This window comes from Haemorhous mexicanus, chromosome 1 (assembly GCF_027477595.1).
Source record: "Haemorhous mexicanus isolate bHaeMex1 chromosome 1, bHaeMex1.pri, whole genome shotgun sequence".
In the NCBI taxonomy this organism is placed as follows: domain Eukaryota; kingdom Metazoa; phylum Chordata; class Aves; order Passeriformes; family Fringillidae; genus Haemorhous; species Haemorhous mexicanus.
Window position 1 is genome coordinate 155,896,391 of NC_082341.1, and position 17,498 is coordinate 155,913,888.

A 17,498-nucleotide genomic window follows, 5' to 3' on the forward strand; every position below is an offset into this window, starting at 1 on the left:
ATTTAAATACCTCCAGATTTAGCACTGGCAATGGCAAAAGAGCTCCGAGTGAGTGCAGAGAGGAATTAGCAAGTCAGCCAACTGTATTCTGTAATATCTTCCATTACAGCAGTGGGAATTAGATCAGAAGGGCAATAAACATCATTGGCTCAAATGATCCAGCGGTATTTCAGCTTCCTCTGGCCAAGCAGGGAATGAGCTCTGATAACCAGCAGCTGCGGCAGCCACAGCCTCCGAACAGCATTCCCAGGGGAGAGCTGATTTAAGATGTTCCTTAATTAAAGGACAGTCCCTCTTTAAAAAAATCTTGAGTCTTGAATCACCTGTGGAGAGTCAAAGGAAAAGAAAAAAAGATAAATGAAAGCAGCAGCAGCAGTAAAACACCTCTTACTTCAGCGCTGTGCAAATGGACACTGCATTGAAAAGGAGAATGTTGTTAAATAACTACGTAGCTGTCTATGGGTAAAAAGTATTTCTGACCACAGAGGAGGGCAGCTATTCCTGGGTACACATAAGAAATACAGACCCTGGACTGGACCACTCTGATTCAATGCAGAGTGATTCTTCCAAGGGAAAAAAAAATAGATTTAACTCAACAAACAGCACCAGCTGAGCTGTTCCTAATTGTCCCAATTTACCTCCCCCCAAGCAGCAATTCCATCTCTGAGTCACACATTACTCTGTCCCCTTGGATGCAGAGAACCCAGCAGATCTTGGCAGCTGTGACAATTGGGATGGACTGCACACAAAACCTGATTTTCCAAGCCAGGGAGGTGAGAGAGACGCTTGGTCCCAGCTGGACTCTGCTGCAGAGGACACAGACGGCAGAGATCCACCAGCCTGGTTCTACCCAGCACTGTGCTCACAGCCCTTTGCACACCCTTGGTGGCCACTCAGGAGCCCTCTGAGCTCCTCTGAATTCCTGCTCAAGCTGATCTCCCCATGTTTGTTTCCTTCCCAGAAGCTGGGTTGCAACGTGCTTGTAGGAAAAGCAACTCATCTTCCTCCTGAAAGATCCCCCGTGACACTGAGTCTTTCTCCACCCCCAACAAGCTGCTCAGCTGCTTAATTTCCTTCTCTGCCAGGAGTCTGCCTCTCTTTTTAAGGCTGAATTTGTCTGGCTTTCACTTCCAGGCACTTGGCCTTCGGGTGGGTGGCTAAAAAGCCCCCTGCGTGCAAGGAACTACCAGACAAGCCTTCCAACAGAGAAATTTTGTTTGTTTTCCTGCACCTGCATTGATTTTGTGCCTCTGTTTTGAACTCCCTTTGCTGCTTCCCCCTCTCAAAGTGAAATTGAACCCAACAGCACAGTGGAATCCAGACAAGGAGGGTACAGACAGAAGTTCTTTGCTTCATCTCAGTGGAAGGGATTTTCAAGATTATCCCATTCCAACACCCTGCCATTGGCAGAGACACGTTCCACTATCCCAGGCTGCTCCAAGCCCCATCCAGCCTGGCCTTGGACACTTCCAGGGATGGAGCAGCCACAGCTTCTCTGGGAATCTGTGCCAGGGCCTCACCACCCTCTGAGGAAAGAATTTCTTCCCAACATTTAATCCTAACCTCACCTCTTGTAGTTTAGAACCGTTCCCCCTGTGCTATCATTATTTACCCATGTAAAAAATTGCCCTCCAATTTTTTTATAAGCCTCCTTAAACTTCTGGTTCAGCTGCAGCTTCTTGGCCACTGATCACCCTTCACGGTCTGCACACCAGTGACTTCTATATTCCAACAACAGGAAAATTACGCTGAAAAATCAAATTTTCTTTCTGTCTGTGTTGGCTACATCGATTCTCACCTGCTCCTCAGCCTCCACAAGGAGGTTTTGGTGTCATCCCTGGTGCTCATGCAAATATTCAGCAGCACTGACCCAAGGACTGACCCTTGCAGACACAGCTCTAATGAAGACATGCACTGGTGGTTACCTTTCAGCAGATCCCATTTTTAGCTTCTTACAGCTGCCTGCTCCCATTGATTTACTCATTTACTTTTCCTCTGTAGGGTGATAGTTGGGCTTTGTCGCTTCATTATTTTTTTTCTTCTTTTTCTCATTTAGTTTTTCCTCTTTTTTTTAAAGGAAAAGATAAGTTTTTGATTTTTTTCTTTCCCTGTTAAATCAATGTTGTTGTTCCCTCTAGTGTTGGTGGAACAGTAGCTTTTTGAGCATCCACTTACACATCCATGGACAATTCCAAATTTTTTTTTTTCTTTAAACATTATTTTTTTTTTATCTGCTGTTAAGTGCCAATCTTTCCCACCTAATTATTTTTTAAAAAGAAAGATAAAATCCAGAGAGAAAAGTGAAAGATTTTTTAAGTACTTGCAGATTTGGTGAAGATTTGGATAAGAAAGGATTTCCTTTGTGCATGAATGTCACAGGGGCTGGGAGCAGCCTGACCTGGATCTACCACTTCCACTACCAATTCTTTCATGGCAGCACTTCCAGCTGCTGCTTGTGGGGACCTTTTGCATATTTAAACACCAATAAACTGCAGAAAAATGAGGAAATTCTGTATTTTGACATGTTCAGCATCCAGGGAAGTGTCTACAAAGAATTTGGCTTTCCAGGAAGGGGAGGTACCTCCACACTTGTGGCCCCTCCCAAGAGCCAAATCTCCCAGGGCTGCCAGATTTATTGCAGTATTTGTCTGGGCACAGACATTTAGACATCTACATGAAAGGTCTGGCCTTCTTCCATTTGCTTTTGGTCCTCAGGGAATGGAGATACACACCAGTGCCTCCAGCCAGGATCGTGTGCTGCCCCATGGAAAAGCAACCATGCCTCAGCCTCACTGCAGTGCAGGCTAGTCCAGCTTCAGAGAGGCAAAACAGGATTTTTTTTTTTTTTTTTAAACATTTGAAATCATGGAATATTCTAAGTTGGAAGGGACCTACAAGGCTCGCTGTAGTCCAAATGACTTCTGTTTCATCATGGCAGGGACAGAAAATGAGTCCAGGAATATTTTATTTCTGGGATAGATACAGACTCTAAGGCCAGTAGATAAGGTTTATAAAATGGTTTGAGTTTGGAGGGATACATGTGGATTGGCTGTGAGGGGAGCCCAGAGGGCAGAGGATGGGGTCCATCAGCAGCAATTGTCTTTGGGGGTATTTTATAATAATGGGGTCAACCCCTTCTGCAGTGTGTACACTAAACCATGCACCACCAGTGCTGGTTGCCATGGGATTCCCTGCTCCACAAAAATTCCTCTAAAAGCTCTCTTTTCCCTCTCCTCCCCAGGAACAGCACTGTTCTGAACTCCAAAGTCATCTCTGTGACTGTGAAGCCATTCCCTCGGTCTCTCCTCACCCCTCTGGAAATCGAATTCTCCCACCTTTACAACGTAAGTGGCTCCTGGGAACCTGCTCCATCCCATGGCTGTGTTTGCTTCTGCAGGGCAGGAATGTGTTGGTGCAAGGATGAGGTGGTTTTGATGGGCTCCTGACATCTTTTTGTTGGTGCAGGACCCTTCAGTCTTCCCAAAAAAGTAAAACAAACTTAATTTCCAGAGCAGCAGGAAGGTGACACTGCTGGCACAGGGAACATGGCCATGCTTGTCCCCAGTTCACACCATTTCATTGTGGGCATCATCACACACGAGTAATTGTGCACTCATTAAAATAACTTGATGTAAAAATGGTCTTCCTTGAGGAGGGAAAGGCAGGGGGAAAGGTTGTTCCCAGTAATTCTGGAATATTACTGTTGTCCTCAATGCTTTCCAAGGTAGGCAAAAATTCCTTCCAGGTTCCTCTGCTCAACCCTAAGCAGATTTATGGAATGGACATGTACATATCCCAAGGTCCATCCTTGTGGAGATTAGATGCCCTCCTGAGGCTCTACAACATGAATATTAAGATCTGTTGTGTCTTTGGACTCTCCTGGAGGGATTTTCCAAAGCTGTCTCAGACAGCTGGAGTCAGAGGCAAAGCTCTTCCAGGGGGCTTTAAACACACCTGACCGCCTCCTGCAGGGCTGTGCTTTTGTCCCACAAAAGCAGAGGCTGTATTTGATCCACTTTCCAGAAGGGAGCAGCAAAAGGATTCTGTGTGAGAGGAGGGATAAGGAGGAATATCCGTGGGTTGAGTCAGGAGAGAGGCAGAGTCAAATCCCTCTGCAGTGCTCGTGATGCAGAACAAACCAAGGCAGGTTTTATTCTGCCTTTTCAATCCCAGGGTTGCAAAAACCATTCCAAAGGTTTGAGATCCATGACAGCTCCTCTGTTGTATCCCAGACACCCCACCCTTAGGGCACTGGAAGGAGATTTACAGGCCCCACATTCGTCATTCCAGTCCAGACACTCCACAAACAGCATGACACTGATTTGTGTCTATTTTCCCTTTCTTGTCTCCTGGCAGGGAACCACCAACCAGACCTGCATCCTGTGGGATGAAAATGATGGGTGAGTTCTGTGGGTTTCTCTTTACTCTCACAGGTCTGTTTGCTTTTTTGGGTGAAATCATCACACTTTTAGCAGTGATGTGTCAGTTCTTGCTCTCTCTACTCAGTATTTTCTTTGCCCTGGTGGGGAGTGCTTCTTTCTTCACACGTGCACTGTTTTTCTCTGAGCTGTCCTTTAGTGCTGTTTTGGATTTTTTCACATAAAGGATGCATGAACTGGGACCCAGGACTGTGGAACTTTTCAGATTGAGCTCAGCACAGCTGTGCTTGGCTCTCTGCAATGCTCACCCCAAATCATGCACCATAAGGAGAGTAACAAAAGATCAATTGCAAGTATGGCCTTTGGAGGTGAAGTTCAGGTGATATGGACCTTACATTGTGCTGCTTTGATATAGAAAAATTTTTTTTTCCAGAATTCCAGTGATGACTGGTGCTGTTCAGGAGGGTTTGAGTGATGTACTTATGGCCAGCAGGGAAAAAAACCAATCCCAAGTTACCAGGAAGAGCTGGGACCATAAATCCCATATGGGGAGTAGTTGTCAAAGAATGTGCATCTTAGAAAGGAAAAAAAAAACACTCTGAAAGTGAGGTCTTAAATCCTGAGTGAACTTGACAAGGATACAAAGTGTTTGATTTAATGGTGGTTTTACTTCACTGACTTTTGCATCTCAGTTTGAGCACCTACCTGGCTCCTCTTCTGCTTGCAGTCAGTTCCTCTCCTTGAGATCTCAGACATTTGGCACATGCCCCTGCATTTATTATTATTATTTATTATTATTACCAGCAGCATCTGAAAAATGATTCCATTCTTGTCCTTTTATGCTCCATTAAGTAGCATATGCACACAGAGGCAGGCAACATATTTACACTCAGCTCAGTTCCTGGTCTGGGATTAATTTGACATCTCTGAGTGGATCCAAAGCAAAGCTGAAGAACCCAGAGGTTCTCCCTGCTTGTGGAATCACACCTGTGTTGTAGCCCAGGGCAGAACTGGTCCCTCTGGCTTCTAGTGAAAATTGCTCTAGTGTTAGAAGATGGTTGAGATGCAGGTGGACTTTTAAGAAATTAATAAAAGGGGGTTTTATAATATTTTCTGTGTGCCAAAGAGTGTGTGGGTCAGCACAGAGGGTTGGATTGGGGGGCAGGTTCAGGAGCTGGCCTGCTCTGCTAGATCTGTTGTTTCTCAATGCTAGAATGGAATTAAAGCACTTGTACAACAACCCAGTTTTTGGCAAGTAAAGGCAGGAACTGGAACCATTGCCTCTTTTGCTCTGTACTCCATCCTCTTGCTTTTATCTTTCCAAATGCAGAGAGAGGGTTGTGTCCAGGAACATGGAGATGTTTCCCTGCCATGCTCAGACCTGGATTTAATTAGCTGCAGTCTGAGCATGAAAAGAGCAAAATCCAGTTTGGGGGTGGCTGAGGGGACAGGGATGCCATTCAGGATGGGTACAGGAACCTGTCAGAGCTGGCACTGGGAAGTGCCTGGTGGGACACAGATGAAGGTTTGCCCGGTGCTGAGCATGGACTGAGAGGTTTGGCTGGAATTTCTGAGCTGGAGGCAAAGCAGTGCCCAGTTCAGCATCATCCACATCCTAGAGAATGATTTGGGTTGGAAGGGATCCTAAAGATATTTCATTCCAACCCCCTAGACCAGGTATTCCTGCCCTGTGAGCTCTGGCTGTTCCACACTCTTCCTCCCAAGGCTCAGCAGCTTCTTGGCTGCCTGTTGTCCCTCTGGGAATGCAGGATGCTGGGATTCCTTTCAGTCTTCCATCTCTGGAAAGAAAAAAATGGGAGCTAAGAGCTGAACAGGAAATTTCTTGGCACCAAGGCCACGGTTCAGTTTTCAAGGATGGATTCCAACCCCCCAGCAGATTGGTTGTGCAAATGCTGCTGCTAAGCCTCCATTTTCCCCATGTTTTGGGATTTTGGGGTGTGTGTGCGCACGCCTGCAAGTGTTTGCAACCAACATTTACAATCCTGAGCAGCTGAAAAGCCCCAGATCCTGATGTCAGCAGATTTTTGCTCGGACGATGTTCCAAAACTTAGAGCTGATCCGGCGAGCTCTGTCGGGGGGAGCTGCCAAGCTGTTTGTGCAATATTTTAAAAGCTGATTTGCACAACATTTTAAAGCTGATTTGCTACCTCTGCTGCGTTCTGGGAAAGTCTAATGAAAGGCAAATTATGCAAACCCAGTTCCCCTGTCCTGACTGCTCACCTTGATCTTGAACAGCGCTCTGGAGCTGTCGAGGGGTTTGAATCACAATTTTGGGTAATTGTTTTCTGCTTGGAACAAGAACTTCTGCAGCCTGCACTTGTTGCCTGGTATGTGGTAGAGGTCCTGATTGGTGGCTCTGTGCCAGGAAACCCCAGGTTTAGCCACTGTTTTGTGCTTCCCCTCTTTGCTCCCGTCTTCTCCTTCCTGCCACCTCTCCCTGTGGCCTGGAGGTTTTCCCACCAATCAGTCTCATAAGGTGGTTGTGCAAATGTCCCATCCCTGGAAGTGTTCAGGGTCAGGTTGAATGGGGCTTTGAGTAACCTGGTCTAGGGGAAAGTGTCCCTGTCCATGGCAGACGGGTTGGAATTAAATGTTCTTGAAGGTTCTTTCCAAGCCGAACCATTCTGTGATTCTGTGAAATCCCATTTCCCAGTTCTGACCAATTTAATGGATTTACAGCTTCATTTCCCTGCCTGTTCTCCCCCCTGCTGCATTCCCTGCAGCCCAAGCCAGCCTGTTGATGGCAAATCCCCATTTGCTCTGCCTTGAATTATCATCTTCACAGCGTGTTCTTTGAGGGTCCGTGCTTCAACGCACGTAGTGGCCAGTGTCACCCACTCATTCTGCTTCAGCTGTGGAACCACCCATCCTATTCCTTCCCATATACTCCAGGTAAGACTTAGCACAAAGAGCAAAAACCCAGCGAGGGCCATTCTCTGTCAGAACACACTTGTCCCTTCCTTCACTTTATTAATTCCACTGAGCCAGTCCACCTTCCAGTAATCAAACCTTTAACCCATACCTTCATATTTTTGCAAATATTTGGCTATTTAGAATTCAAAGAAGACAATATATAGAATATAGGAGACAACTGTGAATCAGGTTGCTTACTCAGAAGACACTGAGACCCCTCAAGATTCCTCTTGTGCCGCTCTCCATGTTCCTGCTCCAAGGATGGGTGGCCAGGTGGAGCTTCCCCACACTCACAGTCACCCACCTGAGGCTGCAGATCTTGGTGACCCAAATTCCACCTGATTCCAGTGACCCAGCCTCTGGATTTAACGCCTTGCCTCCTGTAACTGAACAGGTACAGAAGCTGCAAACCTGGAGCATTCCTCCTTTGAGAGCTCCTGCCTGTTCCTGCAGCCACCTGAGCTTCCAATCCCATCCAGAGCATGCCAAAACCCTTTAAAGGCCACTTAAAATCCATGGGCCGTGAAGGGTTGGACTGTAAAATTGCAATTAGAATCAGACAGTTATGTGGTGACCGTGTGCTTCCTCAAAGATGGAGCTGTCAAACAGAGCACTTGGAAATAAAAAAAGAGGAAGAACCCTTGTGTGTTCATTCATTTGCATTTAGATGGATATTTAAGCTTGTACTATTAACAATGGATTTTTGATTTATTAATCCCAGCCCCTTTGACTGACTCTGAGATTCGTGGGTGGCACCTCTGCCTCTCTTTTCTCTTTCCCTTGCCCCCAACTCCTCATGGCATGAAATAAGAGGGGAGAGGATCAGGGACTAATTTCTGTTGTGTTGGGTGCTGTGAGTGTGATTAATGAGCTTAGCACGGGCTGGGTAAATTGAAAGTTGAAATCAGAGAATGATTTGGGATTCTCTGGCTCTCCTCCAAGGGTATTCATCTGGAGTAATTATTGGCTGCTTAGCCCTGATGAAGTGAAAACCCAGGCAGGATCTGCTTTCCTGTTCTCTCTTTTTCCTCCAGGACAGGGGAGGAGTTGATAAATACAGCCATGGTTGTGTGTTCATGTTCTTGTGCATCACCAGGGTTTCATTTCTCACCTGCCTTGCCCAGGGATTTCATTTGGCAGTGGGAACAGGAGACAGAGCCAAGGTTTGTTACTGGTGGTGACAGCATCACTTCATGTGTCTTTACAACTCCCTGACAGGACATTTTAATGAGGTTGGAGTCAGTCTCTTCTCCCAGGTTACAAGGGACAGACAAGAGGAAACGGCCTCAAGATGCATCAGTGGAGGTTTAGATTGGATATTAGGAAAAAATTCTTCATTGGGAAAGTGGTCAGGCTTCGGAACAGGCTGCCCAGGGAGGTGGTGGAGTCACCACTCCTGGGAATGTCCAAAAAACGTGTGGATGGGGCACATAGGGATGAGGTATAGTGGTGAACATGGCAGTGGTGGGTCAAGAGTTGGGCTCCATAATCCTTTCCAGCCTTTACAGTTCCATGATTCTGTGGCTGCAGAGGAAGGTGTGGGGCTATTTAGTGTTGCAAAGCAGTCTTGCTGCCCCATGGGGCTGTTGAATCTGGGTTCAGGCCATGCCATCAAAGCTGTGTTTGGATGTTCTTTGAGCATGGGATCAGGTAAATGAGGAGAACTGGTGTGGGATGGAAAGGGACAGTCACAAACCACAAAGTGTGGGATGTCTGACAAGGGCATGGAGTGATGGGACAAGGGGAAATGGCTTTGGAGTGAAAAAAAGTAGATTTAGATTGGATATTAGGATAAAATTATTTACTGTGAGGGTGGTGTTGGAACCCTAGAAACTGGAATGCCCAGGAAAGCCCCATCCCTGGAGTGTCCAAGGCCAGGCTGGACAGGGCTTGGAGCAACCTGGCCTAGTGGGAGGTGTCCCTGCCCATGGCAGAGGGTTGGAATGAGAAGATATTTAAAGTCCCTTCCATCTCAAAATCCTGTGAAGGGTCTGGAGAGGCAACCTGGGAACCTGCAACAGGTGAGCACTACTTGTGCCCTTCTTGGTGACAGCAGCATCCAAGCCAGATGAGAGTTGTATTTTAGCCCCTGGTGCAAGAGACGAAATCAGGCCATGCAGGTGTGAAATCCAACCCCAGACACACAAAGAGTGAGATCCAGCAGGTCTGCATTTCCAGGGGAACCCTCATTCCTCAGGGAACACCTGGCTCCATTGAGCAGCTCCTCTGTCTCATTTTAATAACTAAGCATTTTAATAACCAGGCATTAAAATAACTGATCTTAAGAGGTCTTTCCAAACCTTCCAAAATATTTGCATAAAAGCTTTTTTGCTCTTGGAAGAGAAAGCGCCTCGGGAATCTGTGGTTTTAATTCAAGGACACCCTTGGCTTCCCTTGGGAAAGATTGTTCCAGTAATTAAAGCCTTTCACCTACCTGACTTGGGAAATGCAAGCCTCACTGTTTAGGAAGGTGACCTGTGTGAGCAGGGTTAGGCCTGGAGAACAGAACAAACACTGCCTCAGCTCTGGGGTGAGGTGAAATCACCTGGAAACTCGTGGTATCCTAAAATACAACTCCAGAGGCTGAGGACAGTCCTGCTCGTGGGATTTTTTCAGACAGGAACAGCTTGAGGGGTAGGGTGGGGGTTGGTCCTGGAGGTGCTAGGGACACAAACCCCTGGGAGAGTTTTGAAGTGTCAGAGCAAGTTTTTTGGGGGTGTTTTAGTTTGTTTGCTTTGTCTGGAACAACTCAGAGTATCCCCCAAAATCTCCTAGAAGGAGAAACTGTTTGTGTAATTTTTTCATAGGGTAATTGTTCTCTTTAGTGTTATACCCTATGAATCTTGAAGTGCAGCTGCTTTGCCTGAAATTCCCATTTTTTGGGTGGGATATCCAGCATTTAATCTGCAGAATCCCAAGCTGTCTGAATTCCTGATGCACGTCCTACAGGATAAAAGGAAAGTCCTTGCAAGGCTGCACAAGGAGGAGGACAGGGTGTGAGTTCCATGGGCTCCACACCACTTGTCGAAAGAGAAAGGCATTCACGGTTCTTTCCTGTGATTTTTGGGGCTTTTTGTGATTCCAGCCTTGCTGGTCTGATTCTCTTTGGAGGCATGTACAGCTCCCTTGGTTCCTCTACTCCCCACCACCAGAAACTTGTCACGCAGGAATTGTCTTATCTCTAACATCCCACAGAAATCATTTTGCTCATCACATCAGTTAATCCATCTCCCAGGGCCTGTCTTTTGAAGAAAAGCTTTCCAAAGTCAAGAAACAGCTTCTCTTTCCCCCTGCCTGTCACCCAGAGCATTAATGACCCTGCCAGAGCTGTAGATCAGGCAGTCACAGCCTGTCTGTGCTGACAGGGATGGATGATTCCCCCAGATGCAAATGCTTCACAGAGTCACAGAATGGTTTGACTTGAAAGGACCTCAGAGGTCCTCGAGTTCCACCCCCCTGCCATGGCCAGGGACACCTTCCACTATCCCAGGTTGCTCCAAGCCCCATCCAACCTGGCTTTGGACACTTCCAGGGATGGGGCAGCCACAGCTTCTCTGGGCAACTTGTGCCAGGGCCTCAGCACTCTCATAGGGAAGAATTTCTTCCTAATATCCCACTTAAATCCAACCTTTTTCAGCTTAAAGCCATTCCCCCTTGTCCTGGCTCTCCATCCCTTGTCCAAAGTCCCTCTTCAGCTCTCTTGGAGCCCCTTTAGGCACTGGAAGGGGCTCTAGGGTGTCCTTGACACTTTATTTTTTCCACACTGAACACCCCAGCTCTCCCAGCTGGGCTCCAGAGAAGAAGGGCTCCATCCCTGATCATTTTTTTGGTCTCCTCTGAAATCTCTCCAGCAGTTCCACCTCCTTCTGATGTTGGAGGCCTCAGAGTTGGACACAGTCCAGGAAGGGTCTCACAGGAGCAGAGCAGAGGTTGCCTCCCTTGAGCTGGTGGTCTGTTAAAACCCAAAAACCCTGTGAGAAATCAGTGCACTGCTCTCCCCTTTGGATCTATTAATGGCCTACTACATATTAATTTATAAAAATTATATATTATATCAATTTTACTGCAACAATCCAGCTGTGAAGGAACAACACTGCCCTTCATGTGATCCCAAACATGTTCTGGTGTTTGCCAGTCCCCCTGTTCCAGCTCTATTGCCCTTAATCACTTCAATTCCCCACATCTTCAGCTGCAAATCCTGCCTTTCCCAACTGCTCCTGTGGATGTGTGGAGGGGATGTCAGTGAGGGAAAAAAGCCTCGTGCTGGCTACACAGGGGCATGCAGGGAGGTTAATCTGAATATTCCCATTAGTTCCCCTGTGTTAAAGCCAGTTAGAAGGATCCCTTAATTCAGCCTGTCTGACTGCACTCTCTGTGTGCAACCAGGCAGATGGAATTATGGTCCCAGAAGGCTTTTTCTAGCCCTGGGTGAGAGCAGACAAAACAGGGCAATGCAGTGAAAGCCAGTCACACCTCCAGAGCCTGAGGATTTGTCCCTGGGCTCTGGGGCTGCTGGGAGCACAAAGAAGGGCAGATTTCAGGGGGATGTTTTGCCAGACACCTTCTTTCTTACAAGGACAGTTTTCCTGATTTTGATTTATTAATCCCAGCCCCTTTGAGTGGCTCTGAGATTTGTGAGTGGCACCTCTGCCTCTCCTTTCTCTTTCCCTTGCTCCCAACTCCTCATGGCATGAAATAAGAGGGGAGAAGATCAGGGACTAATTGGTGTCTCCTAAGATCAGGGACTGGGAGTTGTTACCTGGATTCCAGGTGCTTTAGGAAAGAGGTGGCCAATTCTGTCAGCACAAGGCAGATGAGCACGGGGCTGTGTCCATCCCTGTTTGGATCAGGAGTTGAATTCCTTTGGCCTTCCCAGTGGTCAGAATTGCCCATGGATTTGGGAAAGCAGGTGCTGGATTGTTCTCCAGGGCCTTCCACAGCACAGATGCAGGAGGAGCTGAGAGGGAGAGCACAGGGCCTTTGCTGCCTGCCAGCAGAGCAGGGTTTAATGGCTTTTGACAGAAGGGAAAAGGGGAGAGGACAGAGGATTCAGAGGCCCTGAATCAAATGCTCCCTTGCTTCCCTAGCCAAGTCAGGAATATGGGTGGAATTAATGAATTCTCTCTACAGACCTGGCAGAAGCCAGACACTGACACCTGGAGGATGCTCCCAGTGGGAAGGGGCTTTGGGTTCAGTGATTTGATTCCCAACCTCAGCTCAGTGCTGAGGGCGAGAGCTGGAGCCTCATGAGGTTCGGGATGGTTTCTGTGTTCACATGTGTTTGTGCTGTGTATTCTGAAAAAAAAACCCAAACAAACAAGCAGGAGCAGCTGAGGGAGCGGAGGGCTCAGTCTGGAGAAAAGGAGGCTCAGGGAGGACCTTCTGGCTCTCCACAAGTCCCTGACAGGAGGAGCAGCCAGGTGAAGGTCAATCTCTTCTCCCACGTAACAAGCGACAGGACAGCAGAAAACAGCCTCGAGTCAGACCAGGGGAGGTTTGGATTGGATATTAGGGAAAATGACTTCATGGAAAGAGTAATCAAGCCCTGGAACAGGCAGCCCAGGCTGGTGGCTGAGTCACCATCCCCAGAGGGATTTAAAAGATGCACAGATGTGGCACTTGGGGTTGAGGTTTAGTGGTGAACGTGGCAGTGCTGGGTCAAGAGTTGGGTTTGAGGATCTTTTCCAACCAACAATTCCATGGTTCTGTGGCTGCATCCCTGTCTTGCCTGCATCCCTGCCAGCTCTCCTGGAGCCATCTTCATGGACATGCCAGGCTGCTGAGGGTGGCTTGTGGTGGAAATCTTGCTTGACTTGCCAGGCTGCATGAGGGGACTCCAGGCTGAAACAGCACAGCCCAGGCAGCTGTGTGTGCTGGTGGAGAGCTTTGGATCACAGCTCCAGGCCTTGAAGTGTGAGGAAAAAAGGCAAATTGGGGAAATCTGCTGCCTGATTTTGGTGTGCTCGAACTCCAGTGGCTCAACAGGGTGAAGCTTTGAACCAGCTTCAAGGAAGGCTCAGGTGCACGGAGGAGACACAAAGAGCTGCACCAGCAGAATGCTCTGCACCCTCTGCATGCAAAATTCAGAGTGGAGTCACTTTATCCTCCATGTGCTTCTTTGCTGGATTGATTCAGTCTGCCTTTATGGGCACACGAAATTCTGTCTGGGTACAGAGCACCACTTTCCAAATGCTTCTGTCTCTAAACCTGCAGATCTTACCAGGTCTGAATCCTCTGGAATTTTGGCTTTGCTGGGAGCTGAGGGATCCAGAGCAGCCTGTACATGATTTGAGGAAGGTGTGTTATGACTACAAGTGCCTCAGGACCAGGGCTGGACAAAGCCCAGACCATGAGCACTAGGTAGATATTTGAGCAGGTGATGTTTTATATTTTATCTTTGCTAAGGACAGAAGAAGTTTCCCCATTAGGCTTCTTTGTTCAACTTTCTTGCAAGACTGAGGAAAGTTCAGATGAACTTCTTAAAATGCCTCATTTTCAAAATTAATCCTTGAACTGCAATGAGAAACAGCAGTATCCACCACAACCAAAATAAATTTTGTATTTCTAAAATTTCATCATAAAATCAGAGAATGGTTTGAGTAGAGAGGGACCTGAAAGATCATCCCATTCCAACCCTGTTCCATGGGCAGGGACACCTTCCACTACTCCAGGTTGCTCCAAGCCCCATCCAACCTGGCCTTGGACACTTCCAGGGATGGGGCAGCTACAGCTTCTCTGGGCAGCCTGTGCCAGGGCCTCACCACCCTACCAGGGAAGAATTTATCCCTAATATCTAATTTTATCTATTTTGTCCATTCCAGTCCCAGAGATCTCATTCTCATGATGGGATTCCATGGGAAATGATCAGGGTGCAGGTTCTTGAGTCCATGCCATTGCTCAAAGGTGATGGACTGGGAGGATGGACAAGGTAGGACTGATGGATGTGGTGGAAAAGGCTCCAGAATTGGCACACTGTGAATAATGATGGACAAAGTTTGCCCCTGTTTTAAAGAAAAGGACTTGTGTTCATTTTCACCTGACTGCTTGTGCGCCATCCTAGAAGATGAAATGTTCTGCTAAAACAGCAGCAAAAAGGGGGCCACAGTGCCCAGGATGCAGCCCTTGTCTAATGATGAACTTTCTGTGTGTCTGGGCAAATCAGTGTAAGCTTTGTGCCTTGGTTTTCCCTGAGCCTGCTGTACTAAATAACATCAGACAGCTCCTTGAAATGTCAGGGAATCGGGGAGCAAGGAGCTTCTGTTAGTGAGCAAAAATAAGTATTCCTATTAATCACTGAGAACTGGTTATCTAAAGGTGAGTTTGATGGTCAGACTGGTCACCCAGGGGAGCTCCCACTGTGTTTTTTTGTTTCGTGTGGGCAGCAGGGAGAGTCACAACATGAATTTTGGTCTTCGTGAGGTGGAATGAGGAGACTCAGGGCCACCACTGTGAGATTGCTCACGTGAGGGCACAAGACACCAATCTGTGCATCCCACCTGAGCTCTCCATGGCCTCTCAGCCCCATGGCAGAGAGGATTAGCAAAAAACATGGAATATCCAGCCTGCTCTGACAGCCAACTCAATGTGGAGCTGGACAGATTTTCCCAGTGGCCATCCTGAAAGGCAATCAGCAAAAGTCCTGGAAAGGACAAATCCTCTGTGTCCTGTCCATCAGATTTATTTGGAAGCCCTTTAACCCTCAGTCAGGAAAATAACTGATGCAGTGAGGTCAGAAAGCCCAATTTCATGGAACAGAATGATTTTCAGACTTGTCAAGGCTCTTTCCAGGGCTTTGCAAATCCTTTAATTCAATTACAGCGCTGACCAGTTGGAAGATGAGTGTTCATCTCCCAGAGCTCCCTTCTGCTTCAGGCCAGAGCTGCATCTCCAGGGGGTTTCATGGACATGTGGAACGTTGGTGGGATGTCAGGAGGGGGTTTGCTGGCTGTCTCTGAGGAAACAAATTCACCCTCTGTCAGAGCCTGGTGCATGGCAGGGTGAGGGTGGTGAGGCCCTGGCACAGGGTGCCCAGAGAAGCTGCGGATGCCCCATCCCTGGAAATGTCCAAGGCCAGCTTGGGCAGGGCTTGGAGCAACCTGAGACAGTGGAAGGTGTCCCTGCCCATGGAAAGGGTTTGGAAGGAGATGATCTTTCAGATCCCTTCCAACCCAAACCACTCTGTGATTTTATGGTGGTGGCCTGAAGCCTGACCCAGCAAGAGCCTTGATCTTCCTGGGTTTGAGGAGAGCCTTTCTTTCTGCTGAGGATGGAAGTGCTGGTGATGCCTTGTGAAGGCTGACCTAGAACAGAGACAGGAAAGAGCTAAAGAATAAAGTAGAAATTTATTAGAAAGCCTCAACAGATCCACCTTGGGCAGCACAAGAGCCCAGCCAGGGCTACACCCAAGATGAACCAAAATGGTCACAAAATGGATGGCTGGTCACAGGGTCTCTCACTTTGATAAGTTTTGATCCATTTGCATATTGGAGTTAATTGTCCAATTACAGCTTTAGGTTATGAAGTCCCATCTTCTTGTTTTTCTCTCTTCAGTCCACGTTGTTTATGCTCTTGGGCCTGAGATTTGGATTGGCTGTCCTTGGTCCCCAGCTAGAGAAGGAATTGTTTTGTCTCCCTACTCTATGAAGAGAGGTCACCATCCCCTAATATGAAGTGCAGAACCACATGCTAAAGCAGTACAGAATCTGAAAAATATAAAAGCTAAAACCTGAGGCATCACAGACAGCAAAACTGGTGGGAAGCACATCAGTCCCCTTCAATTTTGGGTGATGAATCCAATCCACCACCAGCCAGCCAAGAAGACAAAAATGGAAAGGGTCATAATTGCACTGATGAGTGTTGGGCTGTCCTCAGAACCAGAACTGTGTAATTTTCAGGTGGGGAAGGAGAAACCCAGGGACTGATTTCTCCTCTGTCACCCAGGAGGAGCAGAGCAGAGCCACAACTCAGCTCTCCTGCCCTCTCTCAGGGCTCTGCTGGTGGCTCTGAATAAAAGTTAGCTGTGGCCTGTATTGGGAGAAAAGGAGCCCAGAGGAGCTGGGATCCAACAGAGTGCTATTCCTTTTTAGCTGTGGTTATTATTTATTTAATGGTGCACAGAACTCATATGTCAAATCTTAAGGAAGAAATCTTCAAACCTCAGCAAGGCTCCTGACAGCTTCAAGGGCACTGCACAGGATTATCCCAGGGATTATCAATATGCATGTGATTTTTTTTAACCCATAATCCTAGGCTGGGGCCTGGGCAAAGGGCTATTGCAGGTTTTTTGGCTGTCAGCTGGGATATCTTTACCTTCAATCTTCCATGCCAGCCCAAACTGAAGCTGCAGTAATGTATCACTGCTGCTGGGAACTGTGTTCAGACAGACATTTTCCAGTCCTGGTATCCCATGTATTGGTCAAAACAGTGCTGGACAGTTTAGTGACATTTTAAATATGTTTCAAGGGACTGTTTGGTTACTGGTAGTGATGAGGGAGGCAGAACTCTGTGATGCAAATCCCTAAAATCCAAGAAAAATGTGTCTCCAGAGTTGCTGCAAGTGGAACAACACAAGGAGAGTGGAGGGAGCTCCCTGTGTCCAATATTACTGCAGGATCTGGGTTCTGACTGGGAAAATAATCTTTCAGCTACAAAGGCACCTGGAGGGAAGGGATTTTTGATGCCTAAGGTGTAATTTAAACATGTCCAAGACGTGGAGATCCAGTGTGAATGCAGGGATGGGGAAAGCACACACATGGCCGTGGCTGTGTTGCAGCCCAAGGATTTTTTTCAGTCATTAAAGTTGCGCTGATGAGTCCCAGGGGAGAATCTGCTGCTCATCCCCAAGAGAAACAACTCAGGGTGAGGGGGGAGACTGAAAATGTTTTGCATGAGACACATGGAACAGGGCAGGGGAGAAATCTCAGAATTGCCATTGGAGTGGAATAGAATAGAATAGAATAGAATAGAATAGAATAGAATAGAATAGAATAGAATAGAATAGAATAGAATAGAATAGAATAGAATAGAATTTTCAGTTAAAAGGGACTTAAAACAATCATCAACTCCAGCTGCCCAACCAAGTTGGGATAGTTCAGGGCTATCCAAAAGGTTTTCCAAGAGGGGTTTTCCAAATCCCTCTCAAACACTGACAGGTTTAAGACATTTACCACCTCTCTGGGAAGCCTG

General features: G+C 47.3%; 1 protein-coding gene across 1 annotated transcript in view; it reads left to right on the forward strand.

Annotated features, from left to right (window-relative positions):
• ADGRB1 (adhesion G protein-coupled receptor B1) overlaps window positions 1-17,498 on the forward strand; it is a 203,952-nt gene that overhangs the window by 80,654 nt on the left and 105,800 nt on the right. The window contains 2 exon segments of the mRNA XM_059867849.1: window positions 3,242-3,344; window positions 4,357-4,400. Of these exon segments, the coding sequence (XP_059723832.1) occupies window positions 3,242-3,344; window positions 4,357-4,400 (147 nt within the window).